The sequence below is a fragment of the Pseudorasbora parva genome, chromosome 23 (assembly GCF_024679245.1).
Source record: "Pseudorasbora parva isolate DD20220531a chromosome 23, ASM2467924v1, whole genome shotgun sequence".
NCBI classification, from domain to species: Eukaryota; Metazoa; Chordata; class Actinopteri; order Cypriniformes; family Gobionidae; genus Pseudorasbora; species Pseudorasbora parva.
In genome coordinates, this window is record NC_090194.1 from 31,452,962 (window position 1) to 31,473,318 (window position 20,357).

The 20,357-nt window shown below is 36.4% G+C and overlaps 1 protein-coding gene and 1 long non-coding RNA gene across 4 annotated transcripts in view; one reads left to right on the forward strand and one right to left on the reverse strand.

The window, feature by feature from the left end:
• The window catches only part of LOC137063035 (acetyl-coenzyme A thioesterase), a 22,060-nt gene extending 3,315 nt beyond the window's left edge, over positions 1 to 18,745 (reverse strand). The window contains exons 1-10 of the mRNA XM_067434045.1: positions 18,372 to 18,745; positions 16,256 to 16,325; positions 13,957 to 14,017; positions 13,774 to 13,875; positions 13,109 to 13,253; positions 2,870 to 3,029; positions 1,753 to 1,872; positions 1,215 to 1,365; positions 827 to 882; positions 683 to 746 (exon numbers count right to left, since the gene is read on the reverse strand). Of these exons, the coding sequence (XP_067290146.1) occupies positions 683 to 746; positions 827 to 882; positions 1,215 to 1,365; positions 1,753 to 1,872; positions 2,870 to 3,029; positions 13,109 to 13,253; positions 13,774 to 13,875; positions 13,957 to 14,017; positions 16,256 to 16,325; positions 18,372 to 18,558 (1,116 nt within the window). The 5' untranslated portion in view covers positions 18,559 to 18,745. The remainder of the gene's footprint in view (positions 1 to 682; positions 747 to 826; positions 883 to 1,214; positions 1,366 to 1,752; positions 1,873 to 2,869; positions 3,030 to 13,108; positions 13,254 to 13,773; positions 13,876 to 13,956; positions 14,018 to 16,255; positions 16,326 to 18,371) is intronic.
• On the forward strand, positions 7,082 to 12,108 carry LOC137063040 (uncharacterized). Of its 3 annotated transcripts, none has more exons than XR_010901335.1 (6): positions 7,082 to 7,382; positions 7,840 to 7,995; positions 9,523 to 9,723; positions 9,965 to 10,128; positions 10,874 to 10,937; positions 11,061 to 12,108. It is a non-coding gene; the product is annotated as an uncharacterized lncRNA (long non-coding RNA). The 3 variants fall into 3 exon arrangements; XR_010901334.1 differs by having other exon boundaries at positions 9,976 to 10,128; XR_010901336.1 differs by lacking the exon at positions 7,082 to 7,382 and adding an exon at positions 7,570 to 7,624 and having other exon boundaries at positions 7,877 to 7,995; positions 9,976 to 10,128.
• Positions 18,746 to 20,357: the final 1,612 nt, after the last annotated feature.

Genomic DNA, 20,357 nt, shown 5'->3' on the forward strand with positions numbered 1-20,357 from the left:
CTGTGTTTACTAGAAGCACTAGAGGCATTATGGCCCCGCCCACCGACTCTATACATGATGTGATTGGCCCGGCAAGAGTTTGGCGTTTACAGCTCAGATAGGAATTGAGAGTTGCTAGACGACACTCGCGGGCAGATTAGATTAGCTGCCGCTAGAGTGCGTCTAGATTTCTAGGCTAGAGGTGCATCCTTTTTTGGTAATGATCTTATAGTCCAGCACTCTGTAAAGTCTCCTCCAGCACATCACAAAGACTTTCAATGACTTTAAGATCTTGACTCAGAGGTGTCAGTTCATGCGTGGAAATCCATCCATTCTTTTACAGTTTGAGCCTGATGAATCTTGACATTGTCATACTGAAATATGGCCATGAAAAATTAATTAGAAATTATATCAATGATGATTTTTAGTCTTTTTCTTGACTGATTTATTTGATCAGAATTCCAAAAGTAACCTTTTGCACAAAACTGACCATTGAATTTACGGTAACTTGTTTAAACACATTAAACTTATTTTAAACACATTAGTGTTTAAAACATTTATCAATGCAATGTCATTTACTACACCGCAACATTATTTGATAAAAAAAAAAAAGTTTAAATAAGCAGTATTCTTTTATTGTTTTATTCGGTATGTGTCCAATGAATGTTTTAAGTTAAGTGATTTGTTAGTTAGTCCTACCTACCTGATTACTTCTGTCCCAAGGCACAGAAATTGGTCCCTCATCTCTTGAGTACAAAATGTGTTTTCTGAGAAAATAAATTTGGTATGTTTCCTAAATAATTTGGCATGTTTCAACAAAAACAACAAAAATCTGTACAAAATGTACCTGGCCATGCGAATTCTCCTCCTGACAATAGCACCAAGAAATCGTCTTTCTCCATCCTGAAAAAAATAAATGCTCTGATTTATATGCCTTTACTCAGGGTCAGAGCTATTATATATTTTATATATAATATACATACATATATACACATACATACATACAGTCTATTGTCAAAAGTTTTGGGACACCTGCCTTTGCATGGGAAACCTGCAATCACACTTTCAAAATTGTTTGTAAAAGCGTCTGCATGCATAGGTGCTTAATTTTATATACCTGTGGCCATGGAAGGGATTGGAACACCTGAATTCAATGACTTTGGAAGGGTGTCCCAATACTTTTGGCAAGTATGTGTAATTGTGCTATCATGTTGTTGAATGTGTAGATAACTCACAAGAGTTGTGTAGGTGACATCAGGAAATGTCTGTAGCTCACCATCACGTTCTGGGATGTAATAAATCATAGAGGCGCTGTTGATGTGTCTTGGTGTCCCCTCATTCCACTCCTCACAGTTATACGCCTCCACCCGAACACCCACCTCCACACTGATGGTCAGAATAGAAGATCAATGTATTTAATATATACCTCAGTTTATTATATGTTTTTATTAAAGTCGATATGAAGTCAAAATGAATGTTTAAGGCATAGTTCACCTAGTTCAAGTGAAAATTCTGTCATCATTTACCTACCATTATGTTGTTTTTTTTCCTACTATGGAAGTCAATGGCTACTGTCAACTCTCTGGATACCAACATTCTTCAAAATGTCTTATTTTGTGTTCAACAGATGAACGAAACTCATACATGCTTTAAAACAACATGAAGGTGAGTAAATTATTATTTTTTTTAAATCATTTGTGGGTGAACTACCCTTTTAATAGTGCAGTCTTTTTGTTCAGGATTGCACTCCTACAGCAGTCCGCTTTACTGTACCTGGTCTGAAAGGTATTATTGACCATGGCTTTAAACACCAGTCTGTCGCCGACACTGGATGGACCCCGGAAGCGGAACATGTCCACAGCTCCAAGAAAGGGATAGCAGCCACACAAACGACTAAAAAAACAAAAACATATATAAGATTTAATACACATACATTAGTCCCAGTAAAGAACTACACTACCCATAATATCATGGAGCAAACTCAATATCCCACCATGAAGAGATGTTGCTTTTACCACAGCAACGTAAAATCAAAATCAACTCTGCAGGGTCCGCCCACTGCACTGTGAGCGATGTCAGAAAGTCAGTCTTACACTCTCAAACTACTTAAATTTTTGTATGGTCAAAACTTTGGAATACTTAAAGGTGCACTATGTAGTATTTTTGCAGTAAAATATCCAAAAACAACTAGGTCAGTGTTATATATAATTTGTAAATTGTGAGAAATTTTTTTTTTAACTAAGGACCGGGACGTGTCAGCATAGCGTTTGAGGGAGTCGCCTGTCAATCGCGTCATATCTGCGTTACCCTCGGTTCTATTCTGCAGAAGCGCTTTTCTCTTAGCAGTGTGACTGCTCTGCTTGCACTGCTCTGCTTTACACTACAGTAACGTTAATAACCGCATCCATGAACATGATTTCTGCCCGAGTCCACAGGCTGTGAGGTGAAGACCACATGTCCCAAGATACTGCGCTCACACTTAAAAAGTTATTTTTTTTTATGATTAAATGATTTCTTATTATCACCAAGGCTGCCTTTATTTAAAAATGCAGTAAAAACAGCAATATTAATACAATTTAAAATAACTGTTTTCGACTATATATTTTCAAAAGCAATTTATTTCTGTGATCAAAGCTGAATTCCATTGCTGTGTCACATGATCCTTCAGTAATCATTCTAATATTGGATGTTCTGGTTTGTTTCTATATAATAATCATCACTATATTGTACATTTTACTGTTGGTTATGATTTGATGATGTAATGCTTTATGCATAATTGGTCTTTTTTATTTTACAATCTCAGAGCTGTTTGGTTTGGTTCATGGCTTAGAATAATTAATATAAGACATGTTGTGCAATGATAACACCTAGCATGAACCTGCAAGCATACCTGGCTGCTAGTGTAGCCACATTCTCCATCCAGGCCATGATCTGTCCTCCAAAAGTGTTTCCATGGTGATTGGCGTGTGGCGGCAGGACCAGCTCGATGCTCTCAACCCGCGTGAGCTCGATCGACACCACAGGCGTGATGGGTTTCCTGCTACACAGTCCTGAAATGCCAACAAACGCTGTTTAGCATGCAGTTTATCAGCAGCAACTTTTTGGGTTGTCATGCACATTGACTTATGACTGTTACTGATCCAAAGGCCAAGTTGTTGTGGATCTAGTGGAGTCTTGTATCTGTCCTCTGGCTGACTCTTTCATGGGATTCCTTCTACTGGAGAGGGCATTTGGCTGGGGATTTTAATATCAAATGTTCCACCTGTTGTTCTTTCAGAATTTATTACCACACCACCTATGAAGTTTTTTTCTACGGCTCATGGTGAAGGTATTAGGAGTTCAATCCCCTGAAGTAACCTAAGGATGTGACATGATGGCTCTTAGGTTACATTCACACCGCAAGCCTTACCCTTGGTTTCACAGACAATGCTTAAACTAGTCCCAGACTAAAATGTATGTTTGAGCTGTCTTAACTGAAAGTAACTTGCACTGGCAACTTGAGCTTGGTATGGTGATAGCCAAGAAAACTGTTGTTTAGCACTTTGTTGGACAAAACCATTTTTATTTCATATTTTATGATTAAAAGATAATGCCTTCATTTGATTGGCAGAAAACTTTCAATTTCTGGGGGGTGGGGTGTTCATAGAAATTAAACATTATATGCCTGTTCGTACCAATGATGATAACTATAACAATAAAGATATAGTTCTAAAAATCATCCTGAATAGGCTAATATAGTAGCCTGACAAGCCAGACCCACATCAAGATGTTTGGTCTGGAAACTCACCATTGACAGGGCTCAATCCGAGGGGCGGGATAAACGGTTGTCTTTCAAACTCCCTCTGCACGCGATAGGATAGCGCTACAACCAACCAGAGCAACGAAGGTGAAGCGGAGCTAGCTGACTGATTAAACTTTCGCCGTATCCGGTCGGCTAAACTCCGAACACATCTTCCCTTTTTAAGAATGACTTCAGTGCCGTTCTTTGTTCTTTTCTCAGAGAAAAGCTTAACTCCAAGTCTTCCAGAGTTGCGGTCAAAGCTGATTCAAAAGACCGCCGTTCGCCAGTTTCTGTGTTTACTAGAAGCACACAAGCGCAACTCGGCCGTCGTCATTATGGCCCCGCCCACCGACTCTATACACGATGTGATTGGCCCGACCAGAGTTTGGCGTTTACAGCTCAGAAGGGTATTGAGAGTTGCTAGACGACACTCGCGGGCAGATTATGTTTGCTGCCGCTAGGGTGCGTCTAGATTTCTATGCTACTAATATAGTGGATTGTGAAATATTAACTCACAATTGTTGTGAGAGAAAAAACATCTGAATTATGAGGGGGGGAAAATAATTGCAAGGGAAAAAATTTTCAGAATTACGAGGAAAAAGGTCAGAATTGCAATTAGGGAATTAATATAAAAATCTGAATTAATATAAAACCTGTTTTTATGAATTTAATTAATTAGACATGCTCTTAGATTAGTACAATTTAATTTAACTATTAAAATCGAGTCCGGAAAAAAAAATTGGGGGAAAAAAAAATCTGATGGAATAAAAAAAATAAAACAGATTTAATAGGGCCCTAGATATATCTCCACTGTCACATGGTGGTAAATACTGAGGCCACTGAAGTCGGCTTTTACACATTCATTTATAGGGTGATGTGCCGTGGAAGCCAGCAAATTTGAGTGAAAAGAAGAATGCAGATGAGGAGAAAGAGAATAATTTGTTTATACACACTGTCAGAAAAAAGGGTACGGGCAAGGTACGTTTGTGAACACTTAGGGTACAAATGGTGAAGTTGTACCCTCAATGGGTCATAATTACACCTTATGGTACTCATATGTACCATTTTGGGGATAAAAAGGTACACATATGTTCCCAACTGTCAAAGGGTCCATGTTTGAACCATTAAATCCACAAACAAAGGTACAATTGCATGTGTGACAAAATGAGTAAGCCAAAGTGGATGAAACAGTAAAAGCTTATTACAGGCTAAACAGCCACAGTGATCTGATTTGAACAATTCAGTGAACAAAACATTATTCAACCACAAATAGATTCAACATTGAGCAAGAGATTAATTTTCATATAGTTTTGGTTATTTGGACGAGATATACAAAATATAAAAATATATATTTAAAAGCCCACATCTTTGATGAATATTCTGTACATTTTGCGCATGACATTTTATTGATTATACAAAGTATAAAGATAATAACTTTTAAACATAAAGCAACTTTGTTAAAGTAAGCCTGAATTTTGTATTGTAATTTTAAACTGATATAAAAGCTGTTTTAAGTTCTTCTATTAATATAACGTTAAACAAATACATGCACGTAATTTTCGTAGCAAACGCACAATGTAGATGAAACTATTTAACGTTTATTTAACATGGATAATGGATACTATTATATGGATACTTTATGGATACTTTTACATTGTCTCAAAGTTCAAGCACGCATATTTGCTGCGAGTCCTCTTTAAATTCGTGTTGTCCAATGGGATTGTAGCCCGCGCGCACCGCGCAGTGCATGCGCAAAGAAGTTGAGCTTGTGCACGACGGTTCGACAATATGGCTCATTTCTGAATCTGACGCTGTTGATGGAGGGTTTTCTTCAAAAAATGGAAGAATCTGGAATACATGTTACTGAAGACGAAGCACAGAAATTCAGAGGTAAGTTTAGGTTTAAGTAACTTTACAGTGAAAATTATTGGTTACCTTTCGAATCATGTTCACCTTCACATTGCCTCTGTAACGTTTAACGTTATGCCTGCCTGACGCGTGAGGGAAAAATTTATTCGAAAACACTGACCTGACAAACCAACGCATTGTTATGTTTTTTTAGTTTATTGTTGTTATTACAATTATTTTTAAACATAAATTAAGATAACTTATACTCTACCGCGAGACATTGCTCAATGTGTTGTGAAAAAAAGCAATGAAACGGCCATATAACGTTAACGTTAACAGATTTAACTTAACTACCGCGCTTTGTGTGAATAGACTTTTCTATTCACTAAAGCTGGGTCTCAATAAGTAACGTAACCCCAGATTTTTTAATTCAGTTTCCCAGCATTGTCTTACTACAGTAACGTTAATACGTGTTCTCTGTGGATGCAAGCGAAAGCCTGTCTGGGTTAATTTTAACGTGTCTCTTGGTCAGTCTAAAATCATATGCCTTACGAATATTATCGAAGTTGATTTTATATCAGTTTTATTCTATAAATAACGCAAACATATGTCCACGTGAGTTATAATCATTTAGTCCTGACAGACATGCAAGAGCGAACAACGTAAGCAGCAGTCAACTGAGGCGAGTGCCCGGAATTGTGCCTTGGACGGTAGACATCGAGCCCTTCCAAGGACAGCAAGTGAAATTAGTTTACCACTATTAAGCAGAACTGGTTACGGTAACTAGTGAAATAAGTTTCTAGTCTTTGAGCTGCTAATTTAAAGGATTTTGCCTCTACTCTCACTCTCGGAAAAAAGTTAATTTATCTGTTACTACGTTAAAAGGTACATATCAGTACCTTTTATATTTTGTACCTTAGGATACTACTCCAGTGATATATTTGTACCTTTTCTCAGTGTGTACAAGTAGTGTTATTATGTATTTTTCTAAATTACAGTTGATTTTTTATATACTGCTGAATGGTTATTGAAAAAGACATTGTATTTATTGTTGATGTTAAAACATCCAACTCACTGATAAATCAAAAATTTTTTTTTTTTTTTAAATTTCAGTAAATGAGGTAGATGGAGAAGCAATAGAGTGTGGCCTACAGATAACATGATCTCTCATTTATTTCAAGGCTCCTTTAAAAAACAAATTTTTGCATGAGGTGAAGGAGATGAGGGGACACTAACATTAGAACCAGTGCCAGCAGAATCCTATCAACAAACTTCGATTAAAGAAATGTAAGTATAACATTTTTTGTGTAGTTTGTGTATTATATTTGCCTTATGTTTAGTGATCAACCGATATTGATTTTTTTTTCAATATCACAAGACTGTGCTTCTCAGCGCTGTCAAAATAAGTAACATCGACCAGCCAGAAAACGTACAAGCCGATGGTGAAATTTATAAAGGCCAATTTTCAGACAATGTCTGCTTTGTCAATACATCAGCCGACCACTACTTATCTTCATTGGTACATTAGTAACCGTATGCATGTGTCACATTAGAAAATTGTTCAGCATTGTGGCTAATCATCAGTATTACTACTAATGCAAGTTTTTAACTACTACTCCACCCTCACTGCAGAAATGCAACTAGAGGAAGACTGCCTGCTGGATTTGCCATTCCAGTCTTTTCTGGAGATATTCAGGCCAAGCTTGATTACAAAGAACAATGCCAGAAGGATAGACACAGAATCATCAGAGTTCTTCATGATAGAACACACAATGTAAGTCAGCAACTTGTAAAGCAACATAAATATTTTGAATGCATATGTGTGAAACAGTGCTTTGTTGACATGGATTTGAAGTATTTGTTACTTAAGTAATAAGAATTAAAAATGTTTTAGTTTTTTTCCAATTGATTTTAAATTAATCTTTTAGGTATCCAACAAATGCAGAATATGTGCACGTTGCAAAATAACTTATTGTGAAATACCCTTTTCTAAAGGATATTGAAGGGAACGGCTATGTAAGTTACAAGGAATGGTAGACTTTACATCATGTGAAATGACTTTACCAGTGTAAATATTAGTTCCTTAAGGTTATTGTTCCATTTATTAATTGGTCTTAGATTTTGTTTACATCTTAGCTATTCTAATTGACAGAAAGTGGTAGATTCTGTTTATATGCATTCAAAGTATCTTGCCTGTATTAACTATACCATATTTTTCCCACATGTGTTAGGACACTTGGCACCAGTCCCTCAAGCGCAAATTTAAAGCTGAGCGTGCAGCTCTGGTCCATGAAGATGAGGTAAGAAAGAGTAAGGAGAAGTTTGGGCACAAAAATGTGAGACTCCCTGTACAATCTCCAGCAGCATTTTGCAGATCTGAGTCAGGGGTAAGTGGATTCCTGTAGTTAAAATTGGTTACTAAACAAGAGCTAAATATAATTTGACAACTAAAGAGTAATTTAATTAAAAATTATACAATAGGTTGTCTGCCTTCAGGTCATGAATAAAGACTTCATTTAACTATGTCTTCTCTTTTGTATCCATCTCGTGCTGTTTACATTCAGCATTTCCAGGTTCTACTTCAGAATTCCAACTCTATTGGCCGACGCTTTTAAAGGGTTAGTTCACCAAAAAATAAATTTGATGTCATTAACTCCTCTCCCTAATGTCGTTCCACACCCGTAAGACCTCCGTTCATCTTCAGACACAGTTTAAGATATTTTATATTTAGTCTGACAGCGTATGCAAGTGTATGCACACTATACTGTCCATGTCCAGAAAGGGAATAAAAACATAATCAAAGTAGTCCATATGAGACATCAGTGAGTTAATTAAGCAGCTCTTGAAACATCAAAAATACATTTTGCTCCAAAAACTACGACTTTATTCAGCATTGTCTTCTCTTCCCTGTTTGTTTTCAATCCTGAAATAAAGATTCAATCAGTTATGAATCAGTGAATCGATTCGGATCAGCAAAGTCACATGATTTCAGCAGTTTGACACGCGTTCCAAATCATGATATGTATTTTCGATTCTAAAAAGAGATTCTAATTAACTGATGTCACATCTGGACTACTTTGATGATGGGCGGCAGTGGCTCAGTGGTTCATGTAGGTTGTCTGCAAACCGAAAGGTTGGTGGTTCGATCCCCGGTTCCACCTGACCAAGTGTCGAAGTGTCCTTGAGCAAGACACCTAACCCCAGCTGCTCCCGACGAGCTGGATGGCGCCTTACATGGCTGACATCGCCGTCGGTGTATGAATGGGTGAATGCGAGGCAAAATGTAAAGCGCTTTGGATGGCCATAGGGTCTGTTAAAAGCGCTATATAAATGCAGTCCATTTACCATTTACCATGTTTTTATTCCCTTCCTGGACATGAACAGTATAGTGTGCATATACTTGCATACGCTCTCAGACTAAATATAAAATATCTTAAACTGTGTTCCGAAGATAAAGAGAGGTCTTACGGGTGTGGAACGACATTAGGGTGTCATTAATGACATAAATTTAATTTTTGGGTGAACTAACCCTTTAACCTGAGCAGCATGTCGCATACATGTGATGCTGACTCGGGATTCAGCCAATACTGAGCCAGCATTCAGATGTAGAACCTAAATGGAAGTGCTGAATGTAAAGGGCACATGAAACTGACACAGAAGAGAAGATATTGTTGAATAAAGTCATTAATTTTGTTTTTGCGCACTAAAAGTATTCTTGTCGCTTTATAAACTTAAGGTTTAACCATTGACATGGAAAGAACCATTTGCATAGTATTTTTTTTAAGGAATTCATTGTGCATTCTTTAATTGAATATCTCTGTAAGGTAAAGAATTAGTGAATGGAATCATGTGTTTTTGAGGTTTAACTGTTGTTGTTATTATTATTTACTTTTTTTTAACATTTGATCCAATAGGCGATTGCTTTCATTGGTGAGGATGCATCCTCTGAGGGTCCTGTGAATGTCCTACATATCCAGTAAAGCAAGATGCGATCAAACACTGCTGTGGTCAATGACCGAATGCAGCAGACTTTTGCGTGCGAAGACGGGAGATAAGAGATGGAATGACTGGAGCATATCCTTAAGAAATATCCTTTCTTAAAAACAACCTCAAGGGTCAGTGATATCACGGATTTTAAATCAGTTTGCAGCTTAAAATAAATGTTGAATGTCGTTATAAACAAAGTATGCAAAAATGTTAATTTACAGTTTGTAAAATTGTTGTAATTTTCAAAACCTTCAGGTGATGAAATATGTCCATTCAAGCTTAGAAATATTTGAGACAAAGAATATTAAAATTACTGATTTGATTTTAAAGTATTTTTAGTTCATGTGAATGATTAACTTTTTCATTCAGTCAATTTTCAGTTGTGTGATGAAGTTCTTCATCTGTCAGTTTAAGCCAGCGATTCAAGGATGGCTTTACCAGTATTGTGACAAAGGTGCTTGAGCTTGTTCAAAGAAATGCTCCATTGGCCAAAGTCTACAAAGATGAAGAGATGCTTGCAAAAGAACTACCAGGTATTGACATAAAACATAGTGGTTTTGAGCAATTACGGATTAATGTGCCCAAGCGACCATGTGCATGTTACTTTCAGTTTATATAGATTTAGTGATTTAAAAGCCCAGCTGGTGATACTGGTATTACTGGTGTTGTCACACGTCATTAACCTGTGGGAAAATTTCCTCACTGTCACATCCCTAATTCAAGTTAACCATAAAAAGATAAGAATTTTTTTAACTCAAAAACATTCAACTCTGTGTTCGTGCTGCTTCGCTGAGCCAGAGAGAAAAGTTTTAAACCACACAGGATATAAATAATAGTGATCAAAATAGAGCAAACCACCTTTTGAAATTAACGGTTGTATCGTTTACATATTACGCAATCAAGTGACCGTTAGAAATGTTTTGTCAATAAATCATTCATTCAAAAGATTCTTCAAAAACACTGATTCATCCAGTTATAAAACGTATTTATTAATGATTCATTGAATTTATTCAAAACCATTTTTTTAAATAATTATTAGGATTATTAGATTATTGGATTATTAGGCTGCTGTCACTTAAGGGTTAGTAAAAAAAATTATATTAATGTTACATTTGTTGATATTTCCAGTTAATGTGTTTTTGTTTTATTTTTAAAATTTCTGAACTATGACTTACAATGAATAAAGGAAACCACTTTTGGGAGGGTATAAATTAATATGAAAGCAGGAAGTTTATAATATTACATTATTGAGTAGTGTGTTATCTATTTTTATTACAGATTCTGACTTTCGTGCAGCACTTTTAAAGCACTGAGAAAGCTGAGAGCTTATTCGCATTGAGAGGTATGGAACCATTTGTTAAACTCACTTTTTAATAATCTGATACATGTCCTGTTATAAAGTTCTGATAGTTATTGAATTGTTTAACTGATAGATGTTTAACACGTTCTTTATTTTTCCTTGCAGTGTGATGCTGATACGCCATACCCAACCATACATTTGGTAGACACTGACTTGAACCCTCTTGGAGAGAGCCATTTTCCAGTGGAGGTGTGCAGGGGAAATAGGAGTTGAAGAAGGGACAATTGCAGCCTTCAGTGCCTACTATCTTTTAAACATGGCTCATCCACCCTACATGAAGAATACACTGACCTTCCTGTAGCATGCCATAGCAAAGATTGGTGAGGTGGGTCGCAAGCCCCTTCCAATAACTGTCACCCGAATAATCAATATCCTGTACTAAAAGAGACTACGTTGTCTTTGCTCCCATTAGAGCTACAGAAAATTCTTACAGATACTGCATTTAGTGAAATGTGTTTGTGATTAAATGTTTTAAGGGTATAAAGTTAAAATGAATTTACTGTTGAAAAAAGATTGCTTTGATTTATTGATGTTCAAAACATTTTAGAACATGTAGACTGTAATAGAAAATGTTAAAGGTCCCGTTCTTCGTGTGTTTTCGAAGCTCTGATGATGTTTACAGTGTGCAATATAACATGAGTTCATGTTTCGTAAAAAAACAGTATTTTTCACACAATTTAATTATCTACACACTGCTGTTTTCTCTGTCCTAAAAACGGCCTGATGATTTCCTTGTTCTATAAAGTCCCTCCTTCAGAAACGCGTAACGAGTTCTGATTGGGCCAGCGCTTCCTGTGTTGTGATTGGACAGCAGCTTAGCGCACTTTGCCCGGAAAGGTCCCACCTCTTACCTTAATGGGGAGATGCATGTGCTGAATGCGCGCTCTTCTCCACGTGGGAGAGCAACGAGACCACGCCCCCTATTTTGTGTTCTTGTGGGCGGAGGGTTAGTCAACAAACGGTTTTAGTGACGTCATTCCTGAAGGAAGTGCAGCGGTGTAGTCCAAACCGGCCGTTCGCTGTAGGCTTTGAAAGGGAACTTCTGTTAAATAAAATATCTCTCTTGGCATTGAACTTTGAGCTTTATAATTTTTCAGGTATCATTTATGCTCTAACGGCAACATTACACACTAACTAAAGTTTGAAAGATGGAATCGCAAAGAAAGGGACCTTTAAAATGAGATCTAGTACTGTTTTTTTTAAAAATGAAATAACTTTGTTAATGTTACTTGTGTTATTACGGTTAAAATGGTATGTACTGATTTTGAAAGCTTAATATTATTTATATGAAGTTAGTATAAACCTAACAGTAAAATTGCTTAATATATAAGCATCCTGTAATGACTGTGAGAATAATATGTGATAAAATGTTAAGGGTATAAAGTTACAATTAATTAACTAATGTTAATAAATTAATGTACTGTTGAAAAAAGTACAATATATGTATCCTGTTGTGACATTGTGATTGCTTGAAACCTCTTCTGAAAATGTGAGAATTTAATAAATGTGATTAAAATTATTCTGGCCTTTTTAATGTGCAAAATAGAGTACAAATTTGCCATCACAAGGTACAAAATGCTTGTCACTGGGGCAGTACCCTTAAAAGGACAAATATGTACCTTTTTTAAAGGTACATTATAGTACCATGCACTATAAGGTACAAATTTGTCTTCAGAGGTACATATTTGCCTTTGAAAGGTACATACTGCAAGGGTACAGATTTGTACCCATGTATAAGGGTACAACGGGTGTACCCTTGAGGGTACTGCCCCAGTGACAAGCCATTGTACCCCAAAAGGTACAAATTTTGCACATTTTTTCTAACAGTGCAGCTTTTCATATCAAGGTCATATTTTAGATTTTAAGTTTGATCATATTTAGCAAGTGTGAATCAGTGAATAGCAATACAAAAAAATCTAATGAAATTTTTTTTTTAAATCCGTTTCGAGCTACATTCATAATCGCATTTATGAAAATCTGTTTTTAAATTTTTTGGGATTTGAGCCACTTTTGCCAGCAGTCTGCAACAGACAACTGGATTCCACAACCTTGCCAGTCATGACCCTTCACTACTGCGCCACACGCCATCTCAGAACCTCATAGATAGACTCAATTTTATGCTACCTTAATGGCAGCTCAAGTAGAGCACTAACCCTTGTCTTGAAGTTTGTAATAGTCCTTCATGAGGTTCTTGAAGGCCTGTTCGTTGTAGAGACGGAGCCGCCGCCTCTCTGAAGCTAGTGAATGTTCCAGCATTTCCTCTATGGAGCCCTGGACGTCCAAGGGTCTCAGAGACACCTGCAAAATCAGGAAGAATATTTAAAAACAATTATAATTTTTATATATAAAAAAGTCAAAGCATGAGAGAAAATATTAGTTTCAAAGCACGTTATATGCTAAGACTTTCTTTTTAGATCCGATCAAATGTCTTGATTTACTGCTCTCTAACTGGGTTTTGATAAGAAATTTTAAACTAAAAGTAATAAATCAAATGCAAAGTTAAGTTTTACTTAGTATTTTAAAGCAATATTCAATATACTAAAATGAGTGTCTGCAGCTACGGTTGCACGTTTTAATGTAATGTTCATAAAAATATACAAAAACAGTCAATATTCATAGTAAATTAAAATATCTAAGAATCTTCTTAAGCCATAAGTAGGCTATGATGATGTAATACTAATGCTAAAAAAAATTGAAACTGTAAACCATGTTTGTCCTGTTTGTTTTGTTCATTAATTTGGCTTAGCTGACTAACGTTAATTAGTATTTACTTAATCAAACGTGAAGCATTGCATTCTCTTCAGAGCGGTTTCCTCACCTTTTGTGTTCCTGTCGGTTTGGCGACGAACGTGGAAAAGGCCACACAAACCCTCTTTGTCACCCCGCTGAGCACTTCCTGTACTGTTACATAGATGCCCACCTGATAAAACAGAGGCCTGATCAGAAACTGAGATACAGCTATCTCGTTAATATTTAATACTGTGTTTCGTCTTGTTTTTACCTCCATACTCGTGTTGAAAGCCCTGTTAACTCTGGCTTTTATACTGATAACCTGCCCAATCCTGAAATACATATATGATATATGATATGATATGATATGATATGATATGATATGATATGATATGATATGATATGATATGAGAGATAGTAAATATACCACATAGGGCCTAACTCAAGATAAGTTACTCCTGGAACAAAATGTTCTAACCCTAAACCTTTTCCTATAAGTTACACCAAGGACGATGATGATAAGCGATACTTTTTTTGTTGTGGTAAAAATACAAGAGTACACACCACAACTATAACAATAACTTCACAGAGAAACGATATCGTATGAATCATTTCAACGCTTTTTTCCCATCTGAAAAACAAAACAAAAACTGACAGCCAATCAGAATCCATTCTGCTTTAAAGCGCTCGAGCGTTTAAAGGGACAAACGACAAAATGAACGATATATGCTGGTGTGGATGCTAATATAGTTAATATATTAATTATTATGATTATAGTTATCATTTTTAGTGTGAACAGGCCTTACACCGACCTATCTCTAAAATCTGATTGGTGTTGTTCAGGCCCGGTTCCAGAATCAAATCATTGAGGGTGCTTCTGAACTTACTGAGGGTGCTCTAAGCAACGGCTCCACCATGGCGGTGTAGAGTGAGAAATGTATGGTCATTTGTTTATAGGTCATTTACTTTAATAAGTTACTAGTATTTTAACATGTCATCTTCCCGAGAACCAAAAAAAAAGGTTATGTGAATTTAGATTTTTTTTTTAATTCCTATTTTATATGCAATATATTCTACTATACAGAGGACACCAAAACCCCTTTATTGAGGAAATTGAAACACATGAATATACAAAAAAGGGGATTTTATTTTCATTCATTCATCCAATCCATTTATTTTACCCAAACTTTGTATAAAGATTATTTTCAATGTTAATATTTTCATGAATGTCGTATAAACTGTGTTGTTAGAGAAATTCGCTAAATAATGCCCTCTACTGATGCCAAACCCCTATTCTGGGTCTCAGAGGGATATTTCTGCCTTGTGCAGAGTTCCATATTTAGATGTCAATTCCAAAACTCAAGCAATATTGGCCGTCGATTTTATAAATGTATGACTGTCTCGAATATCTCTACGATCACTACAACGCTGTTGCTTTGTCAGTTCGTCGTGATCTCACAAAGCTTCGTTATAAAAATGAAGTTGTCAACAATAAATCTCTTACTTACATAGTGGCTTGACTGAGTTTGTTATTAAGAGGTTTCGCGAGCCTGCATTAACTCCGAGCTCTGCAATTTCGTGGAGAGATTCTGATTGCGTTCCAGAGATCAACAACTATCTGTGATTGGCTGCATAGCTCACCGCTGTGTCTGTGATTGGCTACACCACTCACAACTGCAAAAACACGCTGTAAGTAGATACATTTGACGCTCTCCAGAGCTCGGACACAAATGTGAAAATCTGCCAAATCTGTTTCGCCAATATTATTACAGTGTCAACTGAGGGTGCTTTTGCTTGCGTTTGAGGGTTCTTAGCACCCTCTAGCACCCTCGTAGAACCGGGCCTGGTGTTGTTTCAGGACCAACAAAAAAGTAGATTAAAGCTATAATTTCCCCCATTTAGCGGTGAAAAGGTAACGTTATGACCATCCACACTGTACTTTTTTTTGTTGGTTTTTGTTGGTTTAACTTAAAAAAAGTAAGTAACCTGGTTGCCTTACATTTTTTAGTTTATTGAAACTAAAAATTTGAGTTAATACAATGAAGGAAATTTGTTTAATAAATAGAAACTCAAAATATTATCTGAACCACATAAAAATTTTGATAAATCATGAAAACAGCGAAAATATGAAAATATGAAAATATTAATGAGCACAATTTGGCTTGGCACTATGTTCCACTGCGTCATCAGAAATAAAACACACACAATTACCCAATATGCTTACAAAATCTTTGGACAGGTTTTCATATAGCAGTCTCAAGCAATCCCCTCTTCACATTCGACACGGTGCCATCGAGTGTTAAAACGAGAAAGCCGAAGCTTGAGTTAACAGGTATGTCCCTCTTTGGCTAATGTACTTTCAAGATGGAGGGGCAACATGGCGACCAGCATTCGAACCCCTCACCCGTATGTATTTTCAATGGCATATTATAAACATACGAGAATGTTTTATTACTTGAAAGAAGTAAATATACATTAATGAGCACAAGAACTAAGTGTTTTTAGCTAAGAATAAACAAAAAAAGTTACACAGTGTAGCTTTAAGTGATAAAGGGATACAGTAATGTTACCTCACGGTCTCTTCAAACTGGATATCATCCATGGAAACCGTTACACACGCCATTCCTGCATGTCTTTCAGCTTAAAAGAAGAAATGAAGATTTATAACACGGACCACTATATGAACCCTCACAGATGGGTAGGCTACACACGTTATTACATTGTTGAGCTTTGGTTGTCACCGGTATTTATATTTCATGTGTCTAACTGGAGCAGAAACAGGAAGGAGATGAAGAGGACACGTGTAAATCATTCATGTGCGTCTTCCTCAAGCCCACTTTTCTTCCGACAGTGGCGGGCACAAATGGATTTGAGGGTGAAAGGTGTATGGATGGTAGTTACCTTCCTTGTTTATAGTCCAAAGTTGACTGCTTATCTCAACCTACTCTAGATGGCTCGATAACACACTAGGCCAGCGTGTTTTAGAAACAGGACATTTTTATTGCTTTGGCAGGTCAGTCAAGTGTTTGCTGTTCTTGTTTTGGCAATCACCGTGACATTTGCAAGATTAAGACACTTTTATCCAAACTGATGTATATAGGATATTCCATTAAGTAATTTAGCATGTATTATTTCATATTTTTATGTTTAGTGTGTATAGGATGATGATTAGGCTATTAAGGGAAATAAATAGAAAAGTTTGTTGACAACTTTAGCTAAGACAGGTCTATGCCAGTGGAGTAAAACGCATATCATTTTTAATAATTATTCTGAAAGAGGAGTCATTAATGTCACTTATTCCTGTGGTTTAAGCAGATTTTATGTATAAAAGCTTAACAAAAACTCAAATATTTAATGTAATTTTATGTTAATATTTCACAATTTAGGATAATTGAATAAAGATAATTAATAAACATTTAATGGGTTATTTTGCTATTTAATAATTTAGAATAATTCAATTCTAATAGAAATTCTATTAAAATATTTTAATTATATAATACATTATTTTAATATTTAATTAGAATAATAATACATTATTTATTTATTTAAAATGTTTGAATAATAATAAATAAATATAATAGTCAAGTCAAAGAGATACATATTATTTCTACATAATAGCAATAAAACATACATTACCACCGAATAATTCTACAGGTTATAAAAATGCTTGAAATATATAATATAAACTGAAATATAAAAAATACCAAATTAATTAAAACATCACCAACACCATGCCATTAGAGGTCTTCTGTCCCCGTTCTGAAAGGGGCATCAAATTACAAACAATACTTGCATACAAATCAAAAATAATTAATACAGATCATTATTATTCAATGGCAAAACATTAGTTCATTTAAAAGTGGACTATGCAACTTTCCGTCCACTGGAGGGCGCCTATTCTAAACAAAGGTGTAGTTTGATGACGCTAAGTGTGAGCGCAGTATCTTGGGACATGTGGTCTTCACCTCACAGCCGGTGGAAAATAGGACTCAGGCAGAAATCATGTTGATGGATGCAGTTATTAACGTTACTGTAGTGTAAAGCAGAGCAGGACCGAGTGTTGTGGAGCTGAGCACGGCTGCTGGAGCGATTGTTATACAAACACACGGCTCGCGAGTACCGGGACTTTTATTATGACGGGACGGGACACAGTCGCCGGGCGCCCGCACTTCCACTTTTTCCGGTCATGAGTATAAGGTAAAGCAGCTCTGTTTATCATATTAGATACATTTAAGTGTGTTTAAAATGATGTTATGATGTTCCTCTGTGCGTTCGCTCGGCGCTGCTGTGACATGTTCACACTGCTAAGAGAAAAGCGCTTCTGCCCAATAAAACTAAAGGGTAATGCAGATATGACGCGATTGACAGGCGACTCCCTCAAACGCTATGCTGACACGTCCCGTTCCTTGGTTAAAATAGCAATTTTCTCACAATTTACAAATAATTGGAAACATTTGGGATATTGTAAGAACTCAACTAAAACTGGCCTAGCGGTTTTTGGATATTTTACTGCAAAAATACTACATAGAGCACCTTTAACTGAAAATCTTTAACTTTCAAGATGAAAAGTCACGATATAAAAGAGCATAATCATTTAATAAGTGTGTGTAAGGGAATCAAGCTAGCAACCTTCTGCATGGTTACAACCAACCCTGACCTCATCTCCAGTCCCACAGTCCCGCTCACCTGCCAGACAGGCGGTAGTGTCCATCCACTTCAGCAGCTGTCCTGCACCCAGTTCTCCCTGGTGGTTGGCGTGGCAGGGCAGGATGGACTGGCACATCTGCACCTTTACCGGGCCGGACCCATTCCTCCGTCCCTTCTCATGGGATTCCTCCGCGCCTAACACTCTTCTTGACCAGTTCTGATCCATGAAGTCTTGTTCAGAAATATGAGGTGTTGAAATGACAGGAGGTCAGTCTGTTCCTAGGCTCTTATCAAGGCTGACAGCAGGTGACCTCAAAATTGGACGTTCTGCGGGACCATGTGATGTGATCCAAACGGCCGAGCTGAGGCTACAACAAGCTGCAGGACAGCATGTCTCTGCACACAATCACACCTGTGTTGCAATTCCTTTTATGACACATGGATTGTGATGTAATCACTTTGTGTTTTTTTATTAAGGTGTGAGAGCCATAAAGTGTGGACTGACGTAATATGGCAGGATCTCTGTTGTACCAAAACAGCAAGGAAGACACCAAGAACAGAATCTATAATGATGATTATATTAGTGTGCACACCAATGCTTTATAAATGTCTGTTTATTCTTAACGTTTTATACAATGCCTGTCCCTTTTTGGATTTAAATATTCTATGTCTAAGTCTATGATCGGATCATTATTGCAGTGATTATGATGTTTCTATGTGTTCTATGTTTGGCAACAGTTCTTCTAACCCTAATTGATTGTGTAGCTTTTCATTTTTACAATGTAGGAAATAGGAAGACACATCATGCCTATAATCATGGATGACAATGTCAAGATTCATCAGGTTTAAAATTTTAACATTTAGTGATTTATTTGTTATAAACTCTTTAAGTGCACTATGGAAAAAGTGTTATTTATTTGTTGATTTATGTTTTTTTAAATATAAAAATACATGCAGTGTAACCATTTCATTGTGCACAGAAAGAATTTGTCTGTTCTACCGAAGTCCCTTTCCCTTTCAAATTCTGTTCACTCGGTGGCCATATTTGCAACGCCTCCGGGCAGCCATTTTGGGCATCCAAAACCAAGTCCTACATATCTGAACAGGGAAATCCTGAAATCTAAAAAACTGCGAACTAACAATTAAATAACCTACTTCAAATCAGCAACAAAATCTGATATGAACTGTCGCATAAATGTTGTGTCTTGAGCTCAAATAGCGTTAAAAAGCTTATTTTTCAGGTCAGATGAGCCAGTGAGCATGAACCGGAGCTTCTAACTACAGCTGCAATAACTTTATCAATTACTGGTTCTTTTACCCAGAAGACGGGAAGTATTCTGATATATTGCACATTGCTTTTATGAATTTTTGAAGTCTAATTGCATAATGAGCATCATTTAGACTTCAAAAATGTATAAAATCAAAAATCTCTTCTGTAGTCCCATTTAGCCACTTGCTAGCAACAGCATTTTTCAACACGTAACAGTTTCAAAAAATCACGAGTGGAGTAATATGGACGTATTTTATGTTGTAGAATAAAACGATAAAAGTGTCTTGAGCTTGTGTTTACCACAGACCATATTTCCATTTTAAAAAACCCACTGATTTTGGGATAAGGGAACCGAAGTGTTAAAATGCTACATCGCTTCCGCGTTTTGGCCTACAAAGTGATGTCATACTTGGCTCTACTCCTCAGGATTTTTATTTCCTGTGGCTGTGCAGGCTCTTTTATTGTATATGACAATGTAAACTGTTCAATGGCCATTTTATTTAAAGGCAAGGTTTATGTCCGCTACATTATGATTGTAAGCAGTATAAATAATGTCAAAATGTGATGTGGAGTCAAATGTCCCGGTGTCTGCCATTTAAAACCGTTTTAGAGTGTTCTTACTGATACACTTTATGTACTTTTTTGCCGTGTTTTATAGAAACTAAAACATTTTCCTGTGTCCATGTGTCCAATTGTGAATTTTTTTAATTTACCTTCAAATTACTAGATTTGATCAATAAATAATTAACAATAAT